Here is a 17719-nt window from a genome sequence, read left to right on the forward strand (position 1 = left end):
TAGCTAATTGACAAAGGTAGGTAACATGACTAGCTAGCTAAAAGAAAAGTTATTTAACCAACAAATATCGGCTCACGAGTAGTTTAAAACGGACTGTGACATGCGCACCAATCTGTGGCAGAAAGAAAAAACCAAGCTAACTTTCACATGACTTTGTCTAGAGGCACACAGTCGTCAGCCATGCAAAGCCGCAAGCACTGCCTGCACCAGTGTTGTGTTCTGCACTTAAAAGGGTCCGTGTGGTGAAGAAATGGATTAACGGCGTCCCCAAAAAGTATGCCGATTTTAAATTTCACGCGTTAACTTTGACAGTCCTAATTTACATGTCACCAAACTAATACACAATGTTTTGCAATGGTCTACAGTAGCCTCAGCAGCACTCTAGATTAAGGTGACCAGATTTCTGAAATTAAAACCGTGGACATTTCCAGTTCGACGGTCAATATATAATTAAAATATCTAATGTTATTATTTATGAAATAAAATGGGGGACAATTCCGGTTTCATGTATTTAGTCTTAACAGGCACACTGTGATAGAGAAAACAACTATATTACAGAAACGCTACAGACAAGACAGAACTGTCCGATCTGAACAGCCATTCAGTGGTCCTGGTAGTCTGGGTACAACTGATCTGAAGAGCCATTCAGTGGTCCTGGTAGTCTGGGTACAACTGATCTGAACAGCCATTCAGTGGTCCTGGTAGTCTGAGTAGAATAAGAGCAGAAGAGAACATGAGCAAATGAGCAAAAAAAACAGGCAATAGTATATGTGAAATACTTAACTTAATAAAGAAATAAAATGCTGATGAGATTGGTAACTACATAATATACTTCTACCAACCTAATCTGTATATTTCTCAGAAGAATGTTTGAAGCATCTCTTCAGGATTGCTGTCTTTGGCCAGCTTTTCCTTGAACTCCTGGCAGAGGGGGTTGAAGTTTGTCTTCACAATAAGCATAGGAACAGTGAACCTATTTCTTGCTGCTGTCCATATATCATTCATTCTGTTTCTTGGAAAATTGCCATTGTACCTTCTCTGTCTGCTCTTCTTACTCTCTTAACCTTTTCTTCTGCTCCAATCTTTCTCCTCTTTTCTTCACTCGTCTTCCTTCTCTTTCTTCCTTTCCTTCTCTTTACCTTTCCACCTCACTTTTCTACACTCTCCTCGCTTCACTCTTTTTACTCCCTTCATTTTTCCTTCTCCTTCCTCTCCAATCTTTAATAATAAATAGTACACTACTAGATAACATACTTTGGTTAACAGATTCCCATTGCTTGCATCATTTTTGTATTATCTCAAAACATTGTTTGGAATAATAAATTGGCAGGCTCTGTAATCATATCTTTACCTTTCCTCCTCTATCTCTTTAATTCCTATCCAGTCTTCCTCCTCTCCTTCCTCTCCACTCTCTAACAGAAAACATTATGCTAATGTTATCCATGAAAACGTCTAAATATATTTTCACACTTATTATAATGCCAAACCATTAATTGTAATCTACAAATAAATATTCTCATAATTAATTGTGCATTAATTTAATATAATCGTATTTTCAAAATAGCCCGTCCACTGCATGTTTACAAGTGATTTTTTTTTTAACCTAGCTACCATAAACAATAGCTAGGTAACCTAGCTAGGTAACTTAGTCGACATAGCTAATGTTAGCTAGCATAACCTATTTAAAATCTTATTGAGCAGATCATCTATCTATATAATAAATTGTGACCTAACATCACTAGCTAGTATCTCAAACGATTGTAACTTACCTGGCTTGAAAAGACATTTGTGGTGATGTTGTGGATTCACTTGACACTTGCTAGCTTCTGGCCGAGTTTTCCACAGCAGTTTTCTCTATAACTAGCACGAGCAAGTAGTTAGTAGAAGAGTGAATGAAGATGATATAGCGAGCAGCCCCCTCTTCTGGACAAAACAAGCACAACGCAATTGAGACGTCAACCGGTAGGCTCTGATGCCCGGTCTTTCTTGCAACGTAAAAATGTATTTCACTTTGCGGTCTGTTTTTAATGCACTGTTAAAAACGGGGACACCATGGTGTAGCCGGATAACAGCTATTTTCCATCCTCCTCTTGGTAAATTGACTTTAATACAAAATCTAGGAGGCTCATGGTTCTCACCCCCTTCCATAGACTTTCACAGTAATTATAGCGACTTTTGAAGGATGTCCTCCAACCTGTCTGAGCTTTTGCAGTATGAACTGCATGTTGTCCACCCAATCAAAGGATCAGAGAATGAATCGAGTTCTGAAAGCATGAGCTACAGCAAGCTAGCACTGCAGTGCATAAAGTGTGGTTTGTGGTTGACTCAAAGAGAAAGGCAATAGTTTTAAACAAATTAATTTCTTAAATTAAGGAGAAGCAGAGAGGGAGAGAATTAGTTTTTTTCTAGGTTTACCTTTCACTTAGCTAATGCAGCTAATTTAGCCTACTCAATAACCTGACTCAAACAGAGGAATGCTATGTATGTTAGCTAGCTAGCTGGCTAAGGCTATCCAACACTGCAACTCTTCCAAGTCAAGGTAAGCTTTCGGTTGTGTTAATTTATTGCCACTGGGGCCCGCCGGTGTAACTGCTAATCTGCTTGCTGTACACTAACGTTATCGCGTGGTTGTACACATGGATTGGATTAGTGTTGTCACGATAACAGAATTTGATTTCGATACCCACGCAAGGTTTATCACGATACTCGACACCATAACCAAAAAATAAGAATTTTAGCCAAAGTCACAGAAATCAGCATATTTTGCATATCACAAAGTACTAGGGTAGTGAATTAATGTTTGATTTAGCTGTAAGCTAGCAAGGAAAGTTAGACTACAAAGCTGGAAGCTAATCTTCTTGCATTGTAAAGTGTTCTAGCCTTTATGGACATTGTTTTGCGAACAGTAAGGAACAGTTTCAACATTTCTAAATGCTGTGTCACATTATTCGTTAATTTATTTGCAGCCCAGACTCCCAGTGCAGGCTAAGTGGAGCAGGCACGGTGCGCTCATGCTATAAGGGGGACATCAACTGCGCTGATAGACTTGATCCGTGAGACATTTAACAGAACCATTTTTGATGTTCTAATATCGGAAAAGTAGTTTCTGTATACCGTACAGCACGCGTTAGTTCTAGTTTGTTGATTTAACGGTATAACGTTACAATGGTGACAACAATGTAGGCTGTCTAGCGATTATGGTATGAAAGTTTGGCTTTTTGAGAGGTTTTTGAGCCTGGTCACAAACGGCTGTGTTGTGCACTGAATTCCACAAGCGAAGGAAAAAGGTGAGAGGAGGAGAGCATGTAGATGCGAGAAGGAATTGTACAATGAGCAAAGGGATGATGTTGTTGGTGGCTGGTATGAATGAACTCTATTAATCCTTCCGATTCTGTTGCAAAACTTTTTTTTTAAACGAAAGCAAACGGAAATGTATCCAATAATTTTAGTTACAACTGTTTGGAGGAATGATTTCCCCAGATCAGCTAGATGCAGATGAGTGTGCCAGGCGGTATTGAATGTGTCACTGTCTGTCACCTTATGAGATTTGTATCTTGACCTGCGTACCTACTTTGTACTTACTTTATTGTAGTTTCTTGGCTACAACCTAGCCAACAAACTTTTAATTTGTTGGCTAGGTTGTAGCAAACTCATGATGGATAAAGGGCAAATTCGAGTATCATGTAGTAGCCCAAACCTATCAATGTTACATTGAGCTGGGTGAATGGAATATGAGTTAGTCATCCAATATGCTGTAGTAGAAATATGGCCATGCTCATTAAAAAAAAAAAATGTCCTCTCTAATCTTAAACGGCACCGACCGCCACGTCATATCTTGTCGGTTATGATATAGTTCCCATAGTTGGAACGCACCAGTCACCTGAAGGATAGTGTAAATTCAGGAGTCAGAACCTGGTAATATCAGGATGTAGGATGGGACATAAACCAAACAATTTCAATGACTACTTTCTCTGAACAAAAATTCACCAAATTCACTGAGAATACATTACAATACTCTGAGCCGCAACTCCATACTACTAGTCAGACATGGAGAACTGATGCTGTATACTCGTTATAGGGGTGGGATTGGCGTGGGGTTTGCGGTTGGTTTTTGACTATTTCTTTGGATTCCTCATGTCTTACTCATTGTTAGAAAAAAGTTTGGTCCAAATTGGATGTTAGGTTCTCTCTTTATATGAATCCTGTAAAATAAAAGGACCAATAAGGGTGCAATCAATTAGCTTAATTTCTCAGATCAAATTTATAGTTCAACAAAATAAGGTTTGCAGGAATGCTAATCTTATCTGTTTCTAACTGGGGTCCCGAGTGTCGCAGCGGTCTACGGCACTGCATCTCAGTGCAAGAGGCGTCACTACAGTCCCTGGTTCGAATCCAGGCTGTATCACATCCAGCCATGATTGGGAGTCACATAGGGCGGGGCACAATCGGCCCACTATCGTCCAGGTTTGGCCGGGGTAGGCCGTCATTGTAAATAAGAATTTGTTCATAACTGACTTGCCTAGTGAAATAAAGGTTAAATAAATCTGAGATGGTGGGTGTCATGGCTTGCTGATATGACATGGAACAACCCAATGCAGAGTCTGCCCATAAATGTAGAAAGAGGGCTCATCTTTGTACCTGTGTCATAATGGAAAGAGGGCTCAACTGTGTCAATGGTTGTAACTTCTGGAAGCTATTAACAAGCCTAGCTTAACGGACATTTTTCAGCGTGTGCGTCATTGTCACGTGTGTGTGTGTGGTTTGTCTTGAAATGTGCAGCCCGGCTGCTGCACTGAACAGAGTTTTTAATGATGTGGGGTAAATCAGAGTGTGTGTGTGTGTGTGTGTGTATGAGCGCCTGAGAGAGCGGTTCAGTGGGAACCAAGAGTGAGTCGGAAAGTTGGACCCACAGACACAGATATCCAGAACACTGTCAACGAATTCCACCCTCACCGGAAGTTGTACACTTGTCAAAGTCAGCTCGGAATGTTGTTGTGGCATCGTGGTGGATTGCTAAAAATATCCCTTAGATTTCACCATGTCTGTTGCTCAGCTCAATGCACAAGAATGCATTACAAATTGCATACTAAGCGTGAGGAGAAAGGTGCATCCTTAAGGACCTCTGAATAGAATTTGTTGGGTAGTCAAATGGGTTTTGTGAGGAGCCTATTGAAAAAATGATAACAGAATGAAGTCAGGGTAGTGTTCATTTCAAATGAGAATTTCTATATTTCTAATTTGATGGTGCTCAATAACATGGTAGCTCTCCACAACTCTGTAGTCTGTGACAGACTAACTACAGTTGAATTACCCAAATAGTACTCTGGTTGTTCAGTGGATACTATTTGACGTTACTTGTCGTTTACGTCCTCCCATTTGACTTGGTACAGAAACAGACTGGCAATTGAGCATGGGTTGGTCCAGTGGGCGTGTTTTGCGCAGAATGGTCATTAATTGTCTAACAATGGGAGCCTCGAGGGAGAGAAACTGTCTGGTGTGTTAGAAATGCCCGTGCCGGCCTCCCGGGTGGCGCAGTGGTCTAGGGCACTGCATCGCAGTGCTAGCTGTGCCACCAGTGACTCTGGGTTCGCGCCCAGGCTCTGGCACAGCCGGCCGCGACCGGGAGGTCCATGGGGCGATGCACAATTGGCCTAGCGTCATCCGGGTTAGGGAGGGTTTGGTTGGTAGGGATATCCTTGTCTCATCGCGTACTAGCAACTCCTGTGTTTCCTCCGACACATTGGTGCGGCTGGCTTCCGGGTTGGATGCGCGCTGTGTTAAGAAGCAGTGCCAACTCCCGTTGGGTTGCGTTTCGGAGGACGCATGGCTTTTGACCATCGTCTCTCCCGAGCCCGTACGGGAGTTGTAGCGATGAGACAAGAGAGTAACCACTAACAATTGGATACCACGAAATTGGGGAGAAAAGGGGGTTAAAATGAAATTGAAATTAAAAAAAGAAATGCCAATGACTATTTCCTAAGCATAACTGTAGTAGTATAAGGCTGCAGTAATGTAAAACATCTCCCATTCCATACATTCCTACCCATTATTAATTAGTAAGGCGGCTTCATTTGTCTTAGTTTGTTTCCTCTCCTTTTAAGGTTGATTTGCTGTATCATTTGCTTTAATCGGCTTGTCCTTTTTCATATGGTGTACTCAAGTGTGCTCCATTATAATACATCAGTCTGAGCTATAAGGCCACTTATACTCTGCAGTTACCATGGTAGTACTTAAACAGCTAGCTGTATATCATTCTCATATGAAGCCTTTCATTCTAAAACTACTGTAACTGTACTACTAAAAGGCAGGAGGCCTTTTTTGCCTTTTGGTAGGTCGGGATTGTAAATAAGAATTTGTTCTTCACTGACTTGCCTAGTTAAAGATCAAAATAAAAACTCTCATCATCATCTGATCTGCTGGGGTCGACGGGATGAAAAGTCTGTCTTCCAGAGCTTCCTGTCCTCCATTGCAGACGCAGTCTCCTCCTCTAGTCCGGTGTCGCTCCTTAGCTAGATAATGCTGTTAGTTGTACTACAATGAGTACTAATAGTACAATACTAGTAAACACTGCATGTTCCCTGGGCTGGTACCCCTCAGGTCTATCTGCCGTGTCAGGCCTGGACACAGGCTTGGACATTTTTAGAGCGCGACAGAGCTTGTGAGGGGAACAAAGGGACCGGACCGAATGTGATCAATTGATCTGTCACTCTGTATTGCTGGGGGAGATTTTTGTTGGGGCCGGTGGTGATGGGTGTGGCGAGAAAGAGCCCCCACCCCTCTCCTGCTTTGTGCAGCTCCATCATTTAGCCTTTTGCCTTTCTCTCTCTCTCTCTCTCTCTCTCTCTCTCTCCCTCTCTTTCCATCTCTTCTTTAGTTTCGCATCTTGCATTCTAAGCAGGTAGGTGACCTTTCCGCTTCCCGGACTTTTCCACACATTGTTGTCTGTGCGTGTCTGCGACACTTTCATTGTAACGTTTACTCTTTTTATGTATGTCGTCTTCACGTGTATCACACAGGTTTGTGTGGGCGCGTGTATATGTTCGCCATATTTTTTTGAAGTTCGTACACTTTTCACTGTGAAAGCACTGTGCACGTCACTTCGTGGATGTCCTCACTATTTCCCATGTGTCTGATCACCCCCCCCCCCCCACCACCCATTTGTACTGCTTCTTCTGTGATCTGTGATAGTGTTTCATTATCTTTTTCAACGCCATTCAAAAACAACTTGTGTTCCCGGAAATCTGGAGTAGCCAGCACAATGGAAAAAAGTTGCCGTTTTTGATATCGCTAAATGTATTTTCAAAGGGGGAGAATGAGAAATGTGTTTGTATAATGTGACCAAAATGGCAGCTGTTCTTACTATGGCTGTCTGTGTGTGTAAATTACTACATGTCATTTAGTTTTGTGCACATATTACTTCATTAAATAGATACGTGTGTTATTGAAGGCCATGTGGGCTGGGTATGATACTATGTACTAGGTATGATAACGCAAACCAGTATGATACTGGAATAGAAGGAGCAAGCTACGGGGCGCGGTGGCATGCCCCACCACAAAACGTTTGCCCTACAAAATCAAATTTGGTGGCCACTTTAACACCCCAGTAACATAAGATGTTAGTGGTCAGCTATTTGGCTGGCAGCTGACACTTATGGAACACGCTGGTCTAAGCTTTGTCTGGACAACATGCCAGTGATAGTGCAGTAGCACTGCTTGTCCTATAAACAGTGGTCACCAACTGGTCCATCGACTTGTCCATCTCCAAGGCGTTTCTAGTCGATCGCCAAACAGTTTTGTAAAAAAAAACAACAACGATAAAGCCTTGTGTCGGGCTGTTGGTGGTAGGTGCAGCCAATTCAGCTGCCCTGCGCGCCGGGTAGGCAAACTGTTGCCATTTCATGTGTCTGAAGGTACAAACTCTGCCTTCCCAGTGGGCCTGGAGAGGAAATCAAGTGCACTATGCCTTCGCTGGCCGATCAGATTCCTCAGGTGACCGAGTCTGCAGTCACGTAGCAGGCATAAAAGAAAGCTACGGTAAAATTGATACTGTGAGATTTTAAAACCATGACTAGAGAGAGACTGTCAACGAGTACAGCAAAGAGCTGATGTTTTTTATGAGTTCAGGTTTAAGTTCTTACTCGGCAATGTCAACACTTTGTATTCAACACTTTTATAACTCATAAAATGTGTGTTCTTCCTATTTCCACTGAGCGCTACAACAAGCAGTGCAGCAGTAATGAATGAGTAGGAAAGTGTATCTATAGGTTTGCGTTGTTGTTATTATTAGTGGCTTGGGTCTTTTTTAATATCAAGGAATATTTCACTTTCTCTGTTCATAGCAGTAACAACATGAATTTGTGCAGGAGGCAGAAATAATGCGGTGCGACTCTAGTTTCGCCATCAGCTGGAAGACTGTGTTCCTTTTTGGTCAGTGTCAGTGGAGGAAAGGGAGAGCGGAGGGATGTTGAGAGACGGACCCTCAGTATGCTGCTCTCTCCCTCTGCTGAGACTGACCATCAGATGAAGGCACCATCAGCCCAGTAAAAAAAAAAAAAGTGTATTATTTAAATGTATGCTCACTCAGCTGTGCCTCACAAGTAATACAACAATGTGTCTATTACCGGTGTGATCATATAGCCTAACTCAAATTTTGAAATATAATTTTAAAAGATGCCCCGAACAACAATGCAGTGGCAGGTAAATTCAAGCAAAGCCAGTATGCGGTGATAATGTATTGGGCCTATAGCTTACTGCACAAACCTCATTGCTACAGTACTGTTTGTAATTGGTTAATGTTGCATAGGCTTACATTTTTTAAGTCATGCTAATAAAAAATCAGAGCAGTAGATCTCGGCATGCATTTTGACTCGGTGATCTTGACTCAGAAAAGGTTGGTGACCATTGTCCTATAAGGATCCTTTTTTATTTATTTTAGAGTGGAATTCCACTCCCATTTGTATTTTTTTTAATGCTTTATTACAGATAGTTTAGGGAGAGAGAGAGATAATGGGAGGAGGAGACATAGCAGGAATAGAAGATGCAGGAATTGAATCTAGTCTCTGGTGGCAAGGCAGATGTGGTTAAAGGAGCAATATGCAGAAATCGCTCCACCATTACCTGGTTCCAAAAATTCTTCATGTTACTCTAATTTCAGTTTGTGACAAAACAAGCAGTGTAGAGAATCTTCGTACCATCTAAATCTCTGTATAATATATTTTCCATAACTGAAAATATTGTATTTTGAGCTGTTTGAAGCTGGAGTAAAAATAAAGTAAAACACGCAAAAACGAAACGTTAAAAAGGGACGAATAGACATTTCTCAAATATAACAGATATACATACCGCTTCTTAGACTTGCTTTCAATGAGTGACAGACCTGTAATTCGCATTTCTATGTGAATTTGGTCAGGTCGCCCAAAATGGTACACATTGCAGCTTTCATTTAGGTTAATTATATTGGTTTAAAGTAGGCTCTTGGTTTGTCCTAACACAGGTGCAAGCACAGTGGGCATGAAACCAGATTTTTGGGGGTTGGGACCGACCGAGGCAGTACTAACCAAAAATGTACTGATAATAAAACAGTTTTAATTTCCCGTTTTGAGAACGCTTTCATACAGTGGTGCCTGCTGAATGCAACCCAGCTCTCTGCAGTGGATAAGACTAGACTCCTGTGCTACTTGCGTCATGGGAGGCAGACGAGGCTGGCCCACGTGTCTGTCACTCCGCATCAGCCAGTCAGGCATCAAGAGGCCACCCTAAGGGGGGCCCTTGGACACAAAGGGTCATGGGAGTAGAGGACTAGATAAACAAGAGGATGGCTGTGTGGTTTCTCTGTAGTTCATTGAGAAATGTACGTGTGATTGAATGCTTGTGTGAAAGGGCTGACGTTGCTGTGATGTATGGGGTACTCTTAAGACGTATATGAGGTCCGAGACAGTGAACAACGCAAATTAATAAAAACCTAAGATAATGCTCAAATTCGGTGTGTGTTTTTTAGTCTGCCCCTCTCATATTTTTCTATGTGCATTTCAAAGAGGGTGGTTTGTGAGTGGTAGACTGGTTTGGGTGTACTGGGCAGAAATACCCCAATGCTCAAATACAAGCATGCATGGAGTTCACATATTCAATGTACATATCCACACAGTTAAAAATACACACAATCCGTTACTCACAGATGCTCGTTGCTCCCACCCAGCCCCACTTTTCAAGGAGCCTATCACGAGCCGCGATTTCATGAATATGAATCGAGTTGAATCCCGTGGCTACCAGGCTCTCCTGTATCCAAGTGCGGAGCTATTTATAGCCCCTGATCTAAAAATACAACCACTGTTCCTGCCCACTACAGCTTCTGTACACTGACGCCTCATTCTAATAGTGCACCTGTGTACAGTGTTTTCCCTGGTGCAGTGTCAAGTAGACCCTAGATGCTGATCTTGAGTCAGTATTGCATTTACCCCGGTAATGATTCATTTAAGGTTAGTATTGGAGGAGGAGAAGCTGTTCCTAGATCTGTACCTAGAGTAAACTTTACCCCAAAACGTTTTCCTCATAGAAATGAGTGAAGATGAAGCACCTTCTATCAGGGCTGTGTGATTTATTGTATCTCGATTATTACAGACTTATGGGCAATTTACGATATACAGTACATCTCGGTATTAATGTTTTCGCTAAATAAGCAGTAAAATACACTGCATTTCAAACAGTCAGCAATAATCTAATGAATTCAGGGCTTGTGAGATAAAACCTGGGCAAAATATATGCCTTCCACAACCATAAGACCCACTAATGTAATTATTTTATGAAAATCATTTTAACCTGTTTTTTTTGCAATCACTGATCTGGCTTTTAAGTCTGTCCAATGAAAATACCCTTTTTTGTTACAAATTTAACCAGAACCATGCACAATGCACATTCACTAATAATTACCAACTCCTTGTAGCAGGCATTATAGAAAATTAACACAGGTCTCGTATAAACAATCTCACAAGCAGAAGTTCACGTGCTAGTTGGTAGCCAGCTAATCTTTTATATTTAAAGTATAGCCAACTTGGTTCTATTTGCTCGGTAACAAGGCAGAACAGTTGAATTGTTATGAACACACCCGTCTGTCTCCCAACTGTTTGGACAGCTTGCTATTCTGTCCACTGTTCAGATGTTGAAATCAAGTGGCCCACCTTATTTCTCAGAATGAAAACAAGTTGCCAATTCTTTAGATAATAGTCTTTTATGCTCATTTTATAAAACGTAGACTAGACAGCTAGTATAACAGTGTGTGACAAAAGCTGCTAGCGGTAAGTGGTACCACAATCCCGCGAGTGATAAACCTATCATTCTGATTCAATGTTCATTGATACTCCTGTTTTAGTAGGTTTTGCTCTACGCAATTTGAGGAGTTGGAACATAAAAATTGTATCGTTATAAAGGTTTTCTCCATTACAGTAAAACGGTCTTATTGTGTTTCGGAGTTCTTGTGACTGGTTCTGTGGGACCAAACCTTCAATTGCAAATAGAGAGTTGAAGCTGTTTGTCAGAGAGGAAGGAGTGATCTTTCGTCTTTGTTGTTGTGAGTGGCAGGGGGAGTGGCTTGGGGTCTGCGTGCGAGTGGGAAGGTGCACAATACACACCGCACAGAAGGAGCGAAGGAGACGAGACCCGAAAAGACAAACGCTCATAAAAATGGAAAAACATAATAGGAACTCGATTCTTGCGACACAGGCATTTGAAACATTTGCTCTGAAACGAATAAGAATGAATTCGATATCTATTCATTGTGATAATGACTCAGAGTCATGGTTTGGTTTTCCCTTTGTTTCAGGGGAGGGAATGCGGGGGGGATTCTCTCACCAGGCGTGTGTGTACACTGATAAAATGAGTGTGTAACCGTATAGCATCAATTGTAGAGCGTTATATTTGCATTTTTATGAGCAATAGCATCACCATACCCCGCAATACTATGTTAATGCATCCAAAATGCAACATTTAGTACAAGCTTGTCTACTTACTCAGTTTCATACATGTTTAATGCATGCTGGTAAGAGTTTGTGTGCATATGAACTGAACAGGAGAACCATAGAAAGAACTATGTATGTTTATTTTCCCCCTCACCTTGAAAGACCTTGCGAGGGGATTCCCCGCTGGTTCAGTCCGAGGATGATGGCTTGCCTCCCAAGTGGCACCCTATTCCCTATATACTGCACTACTTTGACCAGGGACCATCGCACTACTTGGGTCCTAGTCAAAAGCAGTCCATTATATAGGTAGTAGGGTGCCATTTGGGACACATCGAATTAGTGTTGCATGGTATACCGGTACCACGGTAATATCACGGAACCAAAACGTCATGATTACTTATGATACCAACATTTTAGAATACTGTAGTACCGTTTCATATGAAACTACAAACATTTTTTGCCCTACCGATCTGAAGAAACCGGTGGGGCCTGTTATAAAATGTTTATTAATCAGTTTTGTTTATAAATTGTTACATTTTTTTAAGCAACAGCAACTAGTCACTTGTATGCGCCGGCCCAATAATGTCCACTTTACTTTCATGCCAGGGTTTGTGTTTCTGTTAGGAAAATGTGGCGCAGGACATCTTACTGGCAACATTTTAAATTGACCAGATATTTGAGAAATCTGACGAACCCATATGCATTTGGTGCGTAACCTGATTAGGGCTTCCATCCACGGTTCTCAGAATGACCGGAATCACATTTAGGTTATGGTAATGACAGAACATGCAAATCGAAGATGCAATGATGTGCAGCCCCTCTTACCGAATTCTGATGTGCACTTTTGAAGATGTCGAAATAACTATCCACATTTGACTTTTCCTCAGCCGACAAGTAACAAACAGCAAAATCACTTGCCTATGTCGATCTATTATTATACTACGAAATACATTTAAAATAAAAAACCCTTGAGTAGGTGTTTCCAATCTTTTGACTGGTACTGCAAATTAAGCTATAAGCATTTCCATCGACCGGTATTTTCGCCAATGAGTAAGTTCAAACGCGTTTTCGCTATTCTTTAAAAATAAATGTTATTCTACTGGACAGATGGCTGGCGCCAATAGTTTTTTATTTATTGGCCTTTCAATTGTTTTATAGGCCAATAGCTGGCCTATATACACAACCGGCTAACCCGGTAATCCTGTTTCATGCGCATTTCTGGTGTGGCATCAGTAATCCGCCAGCCGCATCCCCTACGCATCTATTCCTCCCATCAGTTTTTAACATATCATTTATTCAGACCCCGATCAGTCTTCTGTTACATGTTGTACATTGGAGCAGTGCTCCGAGCCAGCGAAGTTGATGCGTTGTGTATATCATTTCATCCCTGGTATAACCAAGAGAACAGGCCAGTCTGATAGGCTTTGCAAGTTTTCTGTCGTGCAACGCAGCAGTGCCAGAAAGGGGGGAAACGGCTTCGCGACGATCATGCTTGCAGCTTTACAGCAAAGAAAATGTCTTGTCTCTAGCTCAAACGGTTAAAGAAATTGCTCATATTGCCGTAGCTACCTTTTTGTTCCTTTCTGTGAGATTTCGCGCACATTTGATATAATTAATTTGATGACAAATAATGTTGTTCAGTCATGTTACCTAGCTAACTAACAAACCGCTAAGTAGGTCTAGGCAAATTTGATTGGCACAGGAAAACAGGAAAAGGGTCTCTACTCATGATGTGCTTCAAAGGTAGGATTCATATAGGCTTAATGTAAACTATAAAATATCAATGTCTTTCTGGTGCTCCTTACATTCTATTTGGTGCCTAACGTTTTTAAAGTTGGGACAGAATGTATGTGAGTGTCTGTGTTAACTGAAGAGTAAAAGTTGAATTCAGTGTTTTCCTCTTACAGCCACAATGAAATGCAGATCATTATCAATGTCTATTCCTTCCAGCCAAATCACAGGCTGGCCACTCGGAGGCTCCCGAGTGGTGCTGCGGTCTAAGGCAGTGCGTCACAGTGCTAGAGGCGTCACTACAGACCGTGGTTCGATCCCAGGCTGTATCACAACCGGCCGTGATCGGGAGTCCCATAAGGCGGCACACATTTGGCCCAGTGTCGTCAGGGTTAGGGGAGGGTTTGGCCGGGGTAGTCCGTCATTGTAAATAAGAATTTGTTCTTAACTGACTAACCTAGTTAAATAAAGGTTAAATAACATTTTAAAAATATGAGCAATTCAGCGATTCTATGCAGTGTTCTATTATACAGTGTGACGTTAAATTCAATATGTATTGAGTAGAAGTGTGAATTTCGGTGACAGGATTTTTGTGGAACACGTGCATAACGTTTAGAGAACGTGAACAACCGTCAGGACGGTAGGCCACTCAGGTTTTTTTCCACCGTGGTATCGTGCTACTTGACCTGGTGTCATATTGTTAGTAAAATGCTGCTATTGTGACCACTACAGACAATGTGGTGGGGTGTGGGTGGCAGGGTGAATGGAATTTTTCAGTGCTGGTCATCGTTTGCCATCTGGGAGAGGAGGGAGTAGGGAGGAGAGGACAGACAGCCAACACATGTTTCAGCACCCTGTCACGGAAGCTGCCTAATCATCCGGGTAACGGTGCGCCACAGGGTCTGTTGCCACACGGACCCCCATTAGCCATTTATGGTCTGTCAAACACACACAGTAAGCGCACGCACACTATTAACTCACACACACACACTCAGCTACAAAGCCTGCCAGCCATTCGTCTCTGAAGCGGTGACAAATTCGCTGCACACATGAGCAGTCAAATATGAACATGCTAATATGCTCTACTACACTTCAGCAGGCATGCCAATCATATCTCCAGCTCTCTTTAAAGCAGGTATTCTAGTTACTCCTCTGGAAAATGTGTATGTGGACTTGTTTGATAACATTCAACTATTGTTCCGTTACTGTCGGAATTAAAGGGGCAGTCCAGAGGATCTATAATTAGGTGTGTCACAGCAGCTGCCCAGCAATGGTATAGACTGTCTGGTGTAGTACATGTCCAGAGGTGTGCTGTTTAATCTCATTGAATGGTAATACCCAGATTGCAGCATCTTGAGCCTAGACAGAAGTTTGATTTAAACTCTGTTACAGTATCCTATAGACCACTTGTGTAATTAGTGATGTACAACCTAAGCCGCACACCAATTTTTTTTTTTCTCGAGCAGATGGTCAGAGGTCCGGAACGTAATTGCAAATCATTTGTAGACTGCAAGAAGCCCAAACAGAGATATTTTACTAAAACCATAATAATTTCAAACCTTGCTTGCATTTGCATACGATCACATATATCTCTCTACTTTGCGTGGGAATTCTTTGGAACATATTTCCAGAATTAAATTCACTTGGAGCTGATTTGCTGGTGTTTTTTTTTTTTTATGTCTTTTGTGTCCAGCAATAATAACTCATTTTAAACTTTTATTTATTTTTTGCTCAGAAAACTTGGATGGACAAATCAAATCAATGCAGCTGCATTGTCATCCAAAAAAACACTGATGCAACTGCTCAATGATCTGAATGTGGCCCTGTTCTTGGGCTTTTTTTAAACGTCAGTGAAGCTCTTGAACACTCTCAGTACCAACAAATTATCATTGGGAGATGACAATAATATGCTCCAGTCAAGATACAAAGTCAACTTCTGTGCAAGAATACAAAGTATTCTCTTATCTCACTTTCAAAACTGATTTTGTTCTTGGCTATTTTGTTTCCTTGATTTCCGTGATGAAAATGACAAACCATCCCTGACAGTGATTTTAATTGCAGAGGGTTATGATTGTAGATGACCTGACATTTTTCTTTCTCTCTTCTTTTCGCAGCTCTTTCGTGAAGTCAGGATCATGAAGATCTTGAATCACCCCAATATTGGTAAGACCAACCAACACATCTATTCTATCCTAACAATGCAAGGTATTTTCAAAAGCAATGCCAGTGTCAAGCGAGATTGTACCGTATCCATATTACTCCTAATGCAACCGTATTAATCCTAATACTAACTCTACCATATTACTACATATACTTATAGCAGCACGTAACGCGACTTCTTTCAAAACCTATTGTACAACGTCCAATTCATTTGTATCCATCGCTTTCCATACTCTGTGACATAGATAGTGCTGTTCTCAAAACTGTCCATCTATAAAAGAAAAATGGAATATCACCTGAAGACTTGACCTAGGATAAGTACATGTATGCCCTAAGATGTTGTATTGTCTTCTTATTAATGTTTTTATGCTGCTACTTGTCCATAGCGGTTTACTCTTATCAATGGGACTTGCCAGGCTAGATAAAGGATACATAAAATTAAAATAACAAACTAATAACAAGAGAACTTGATGGAAAGCGAAGCGGCATTCCTGGATATCGCTGTGCAGTGACGGATAGGGAAAGGGGAGTGGTGTGATTTAGTTTTTCGCCCAGATCCCATTCCGGTTGACTTTGAGATGCTCCTTTTCAGTGCCGGCCCATTCCAGTTACCCAGCGGGGGGGGGATCGGAATTACTCCCATAAAACATCATTTGGACTGACCGCTGGGCGATGGCGTCATTTAGACTCCGGGCCTGGGAATGATTACACAATACACACGCACACACACTTCAAGGCAAGGGCAGAGATTTATCTGAAGGAAACCATTGTCCCTTAAAAAAAAAAAGACTTGCCTAGTCGCTTTTTAAAACCTAATTATTCACCAACAGATCAATTTCTTTAAGCCATGACTGGCATTTACTGTCCTTCTGTATTTGGGTTATGATTCCAATAGTGATGCACCAATATTACATTTTTGGCCAATACTGATATCCGATACTTTCCTTGCCAAAATAAATATGATACCGATATTTAAAAATGAGCGGCCTTTTAAGCATTCTAGTACAGTTAAATAGTTAACACACACATGGACGCAGCGGTCTAAGGCAATGCATCTCCATGCAAGAGGCATCACTACAGTCCCTGGTTCATATCCAGGCTGTATCACATCTGGCTCTGACTGGGTAATAGTGGACTTTGCGCTTAGCCTTCAAATTAAAAGTATGGCATAGTTCTACTATTTGTATTCATTTTCATCACTGTCAATGGCATACTTTTTATTTTGAAGGCAAACTGCAAATTCCATTATTGTGCCTAATCCTTATTGTGGCTAGCTTCATAACACATAACCCGGTCCGGTCGAGCCTCACTAGCCAGATGAAGCAAGCTGGCTGCTTATAACATTAGCTTTTGGCAACAGGTTTAAGTAGCTGGCTAGCTATTTATTTTCATGAACTGAAGTTCAATTTCAATAGGCAAACAACAAGTGGCAACCTAGCAAATACTTACTCACAAGAATTCCTAAATTATTGCTTAGAATGATGAAAATGACTGCAGTTTCTACTGGTCGTTGTTTTCAGGCTGGTTGTATTGGTGCTAGCTAGGTACCAAGCTAAAGCTAGCTACTCCAGAAGTTGCGGTCGAACAAATTATGCTTTATTACCAACGTGGTATTGTAAACACATCATTCGTGGCCGGTGTTTGCTTGTTTGCAGACTTTTTTCACAGCGTTGACAGTGCTACTGTATCTTTTTCCATAGTGTGTATGTCATGAAGCTAATAGCAGTGACTCTATTACTGTGTAACAACGGTAGGGCAACGTCTGAAAAATACCGCACTTGGTAGTGTGTACCGGTGCTTGACCAGTCAGCGAAAGCCAACATCACCCACGACAGAGAACGGTTGATTGTCAAGGGTAATGAATTCTATTATCTTGG

At 41.4% G+C, this 17719-nt stretch overlaps 1 protein-coding gene across 2 annotated transcripts in view; it reads left to right on the forward strand.

Annotated features, from left to right (window-relative positions):
• The window catches only part of LOC139370558 (serine/threonine-protein kinase MARK1-like), a 78694-nt gene that overhangs the window by 38782 nt on the left and 22193 nt on the right, over positions 1-17719 (forward strand). The window contains exons 4-5 of one of the 2 annotated variants that reach the window (XM_071110129.1): positions 6875-6898; positions 15797-15845. In XM_071110129.1, coding sequence (XP_070966230.1) covers positions 6875-6898; positions 15797-15845 — 73 coding nt within the window. The remainder of the gene's footprint in view (positions 1-6874; positions 6899-15796; positions 15846-17719) is intronic. The other variant, XM_071110130.1, reaches the window with a different exon arrangement.

The sequence above is a fragment of the Oncorhynchus clarkii genome, chromosome 17 (genome assembly GCF_045791955.1).
Source record: "Oncorhynchus clarkii lewisi isolate Uvic-CL-2024 chromosome 17, UVic_Ocla_1.0, whole genome shotgun sequence".
In the NCBI taxonomy this organism is placed as follows: Eukaryota; Metazoa; Chordata; class Actinopteri; order Salmoniformes; family Salmonidae; genus Oncorhynchus; species Oncorhynchus clarkii.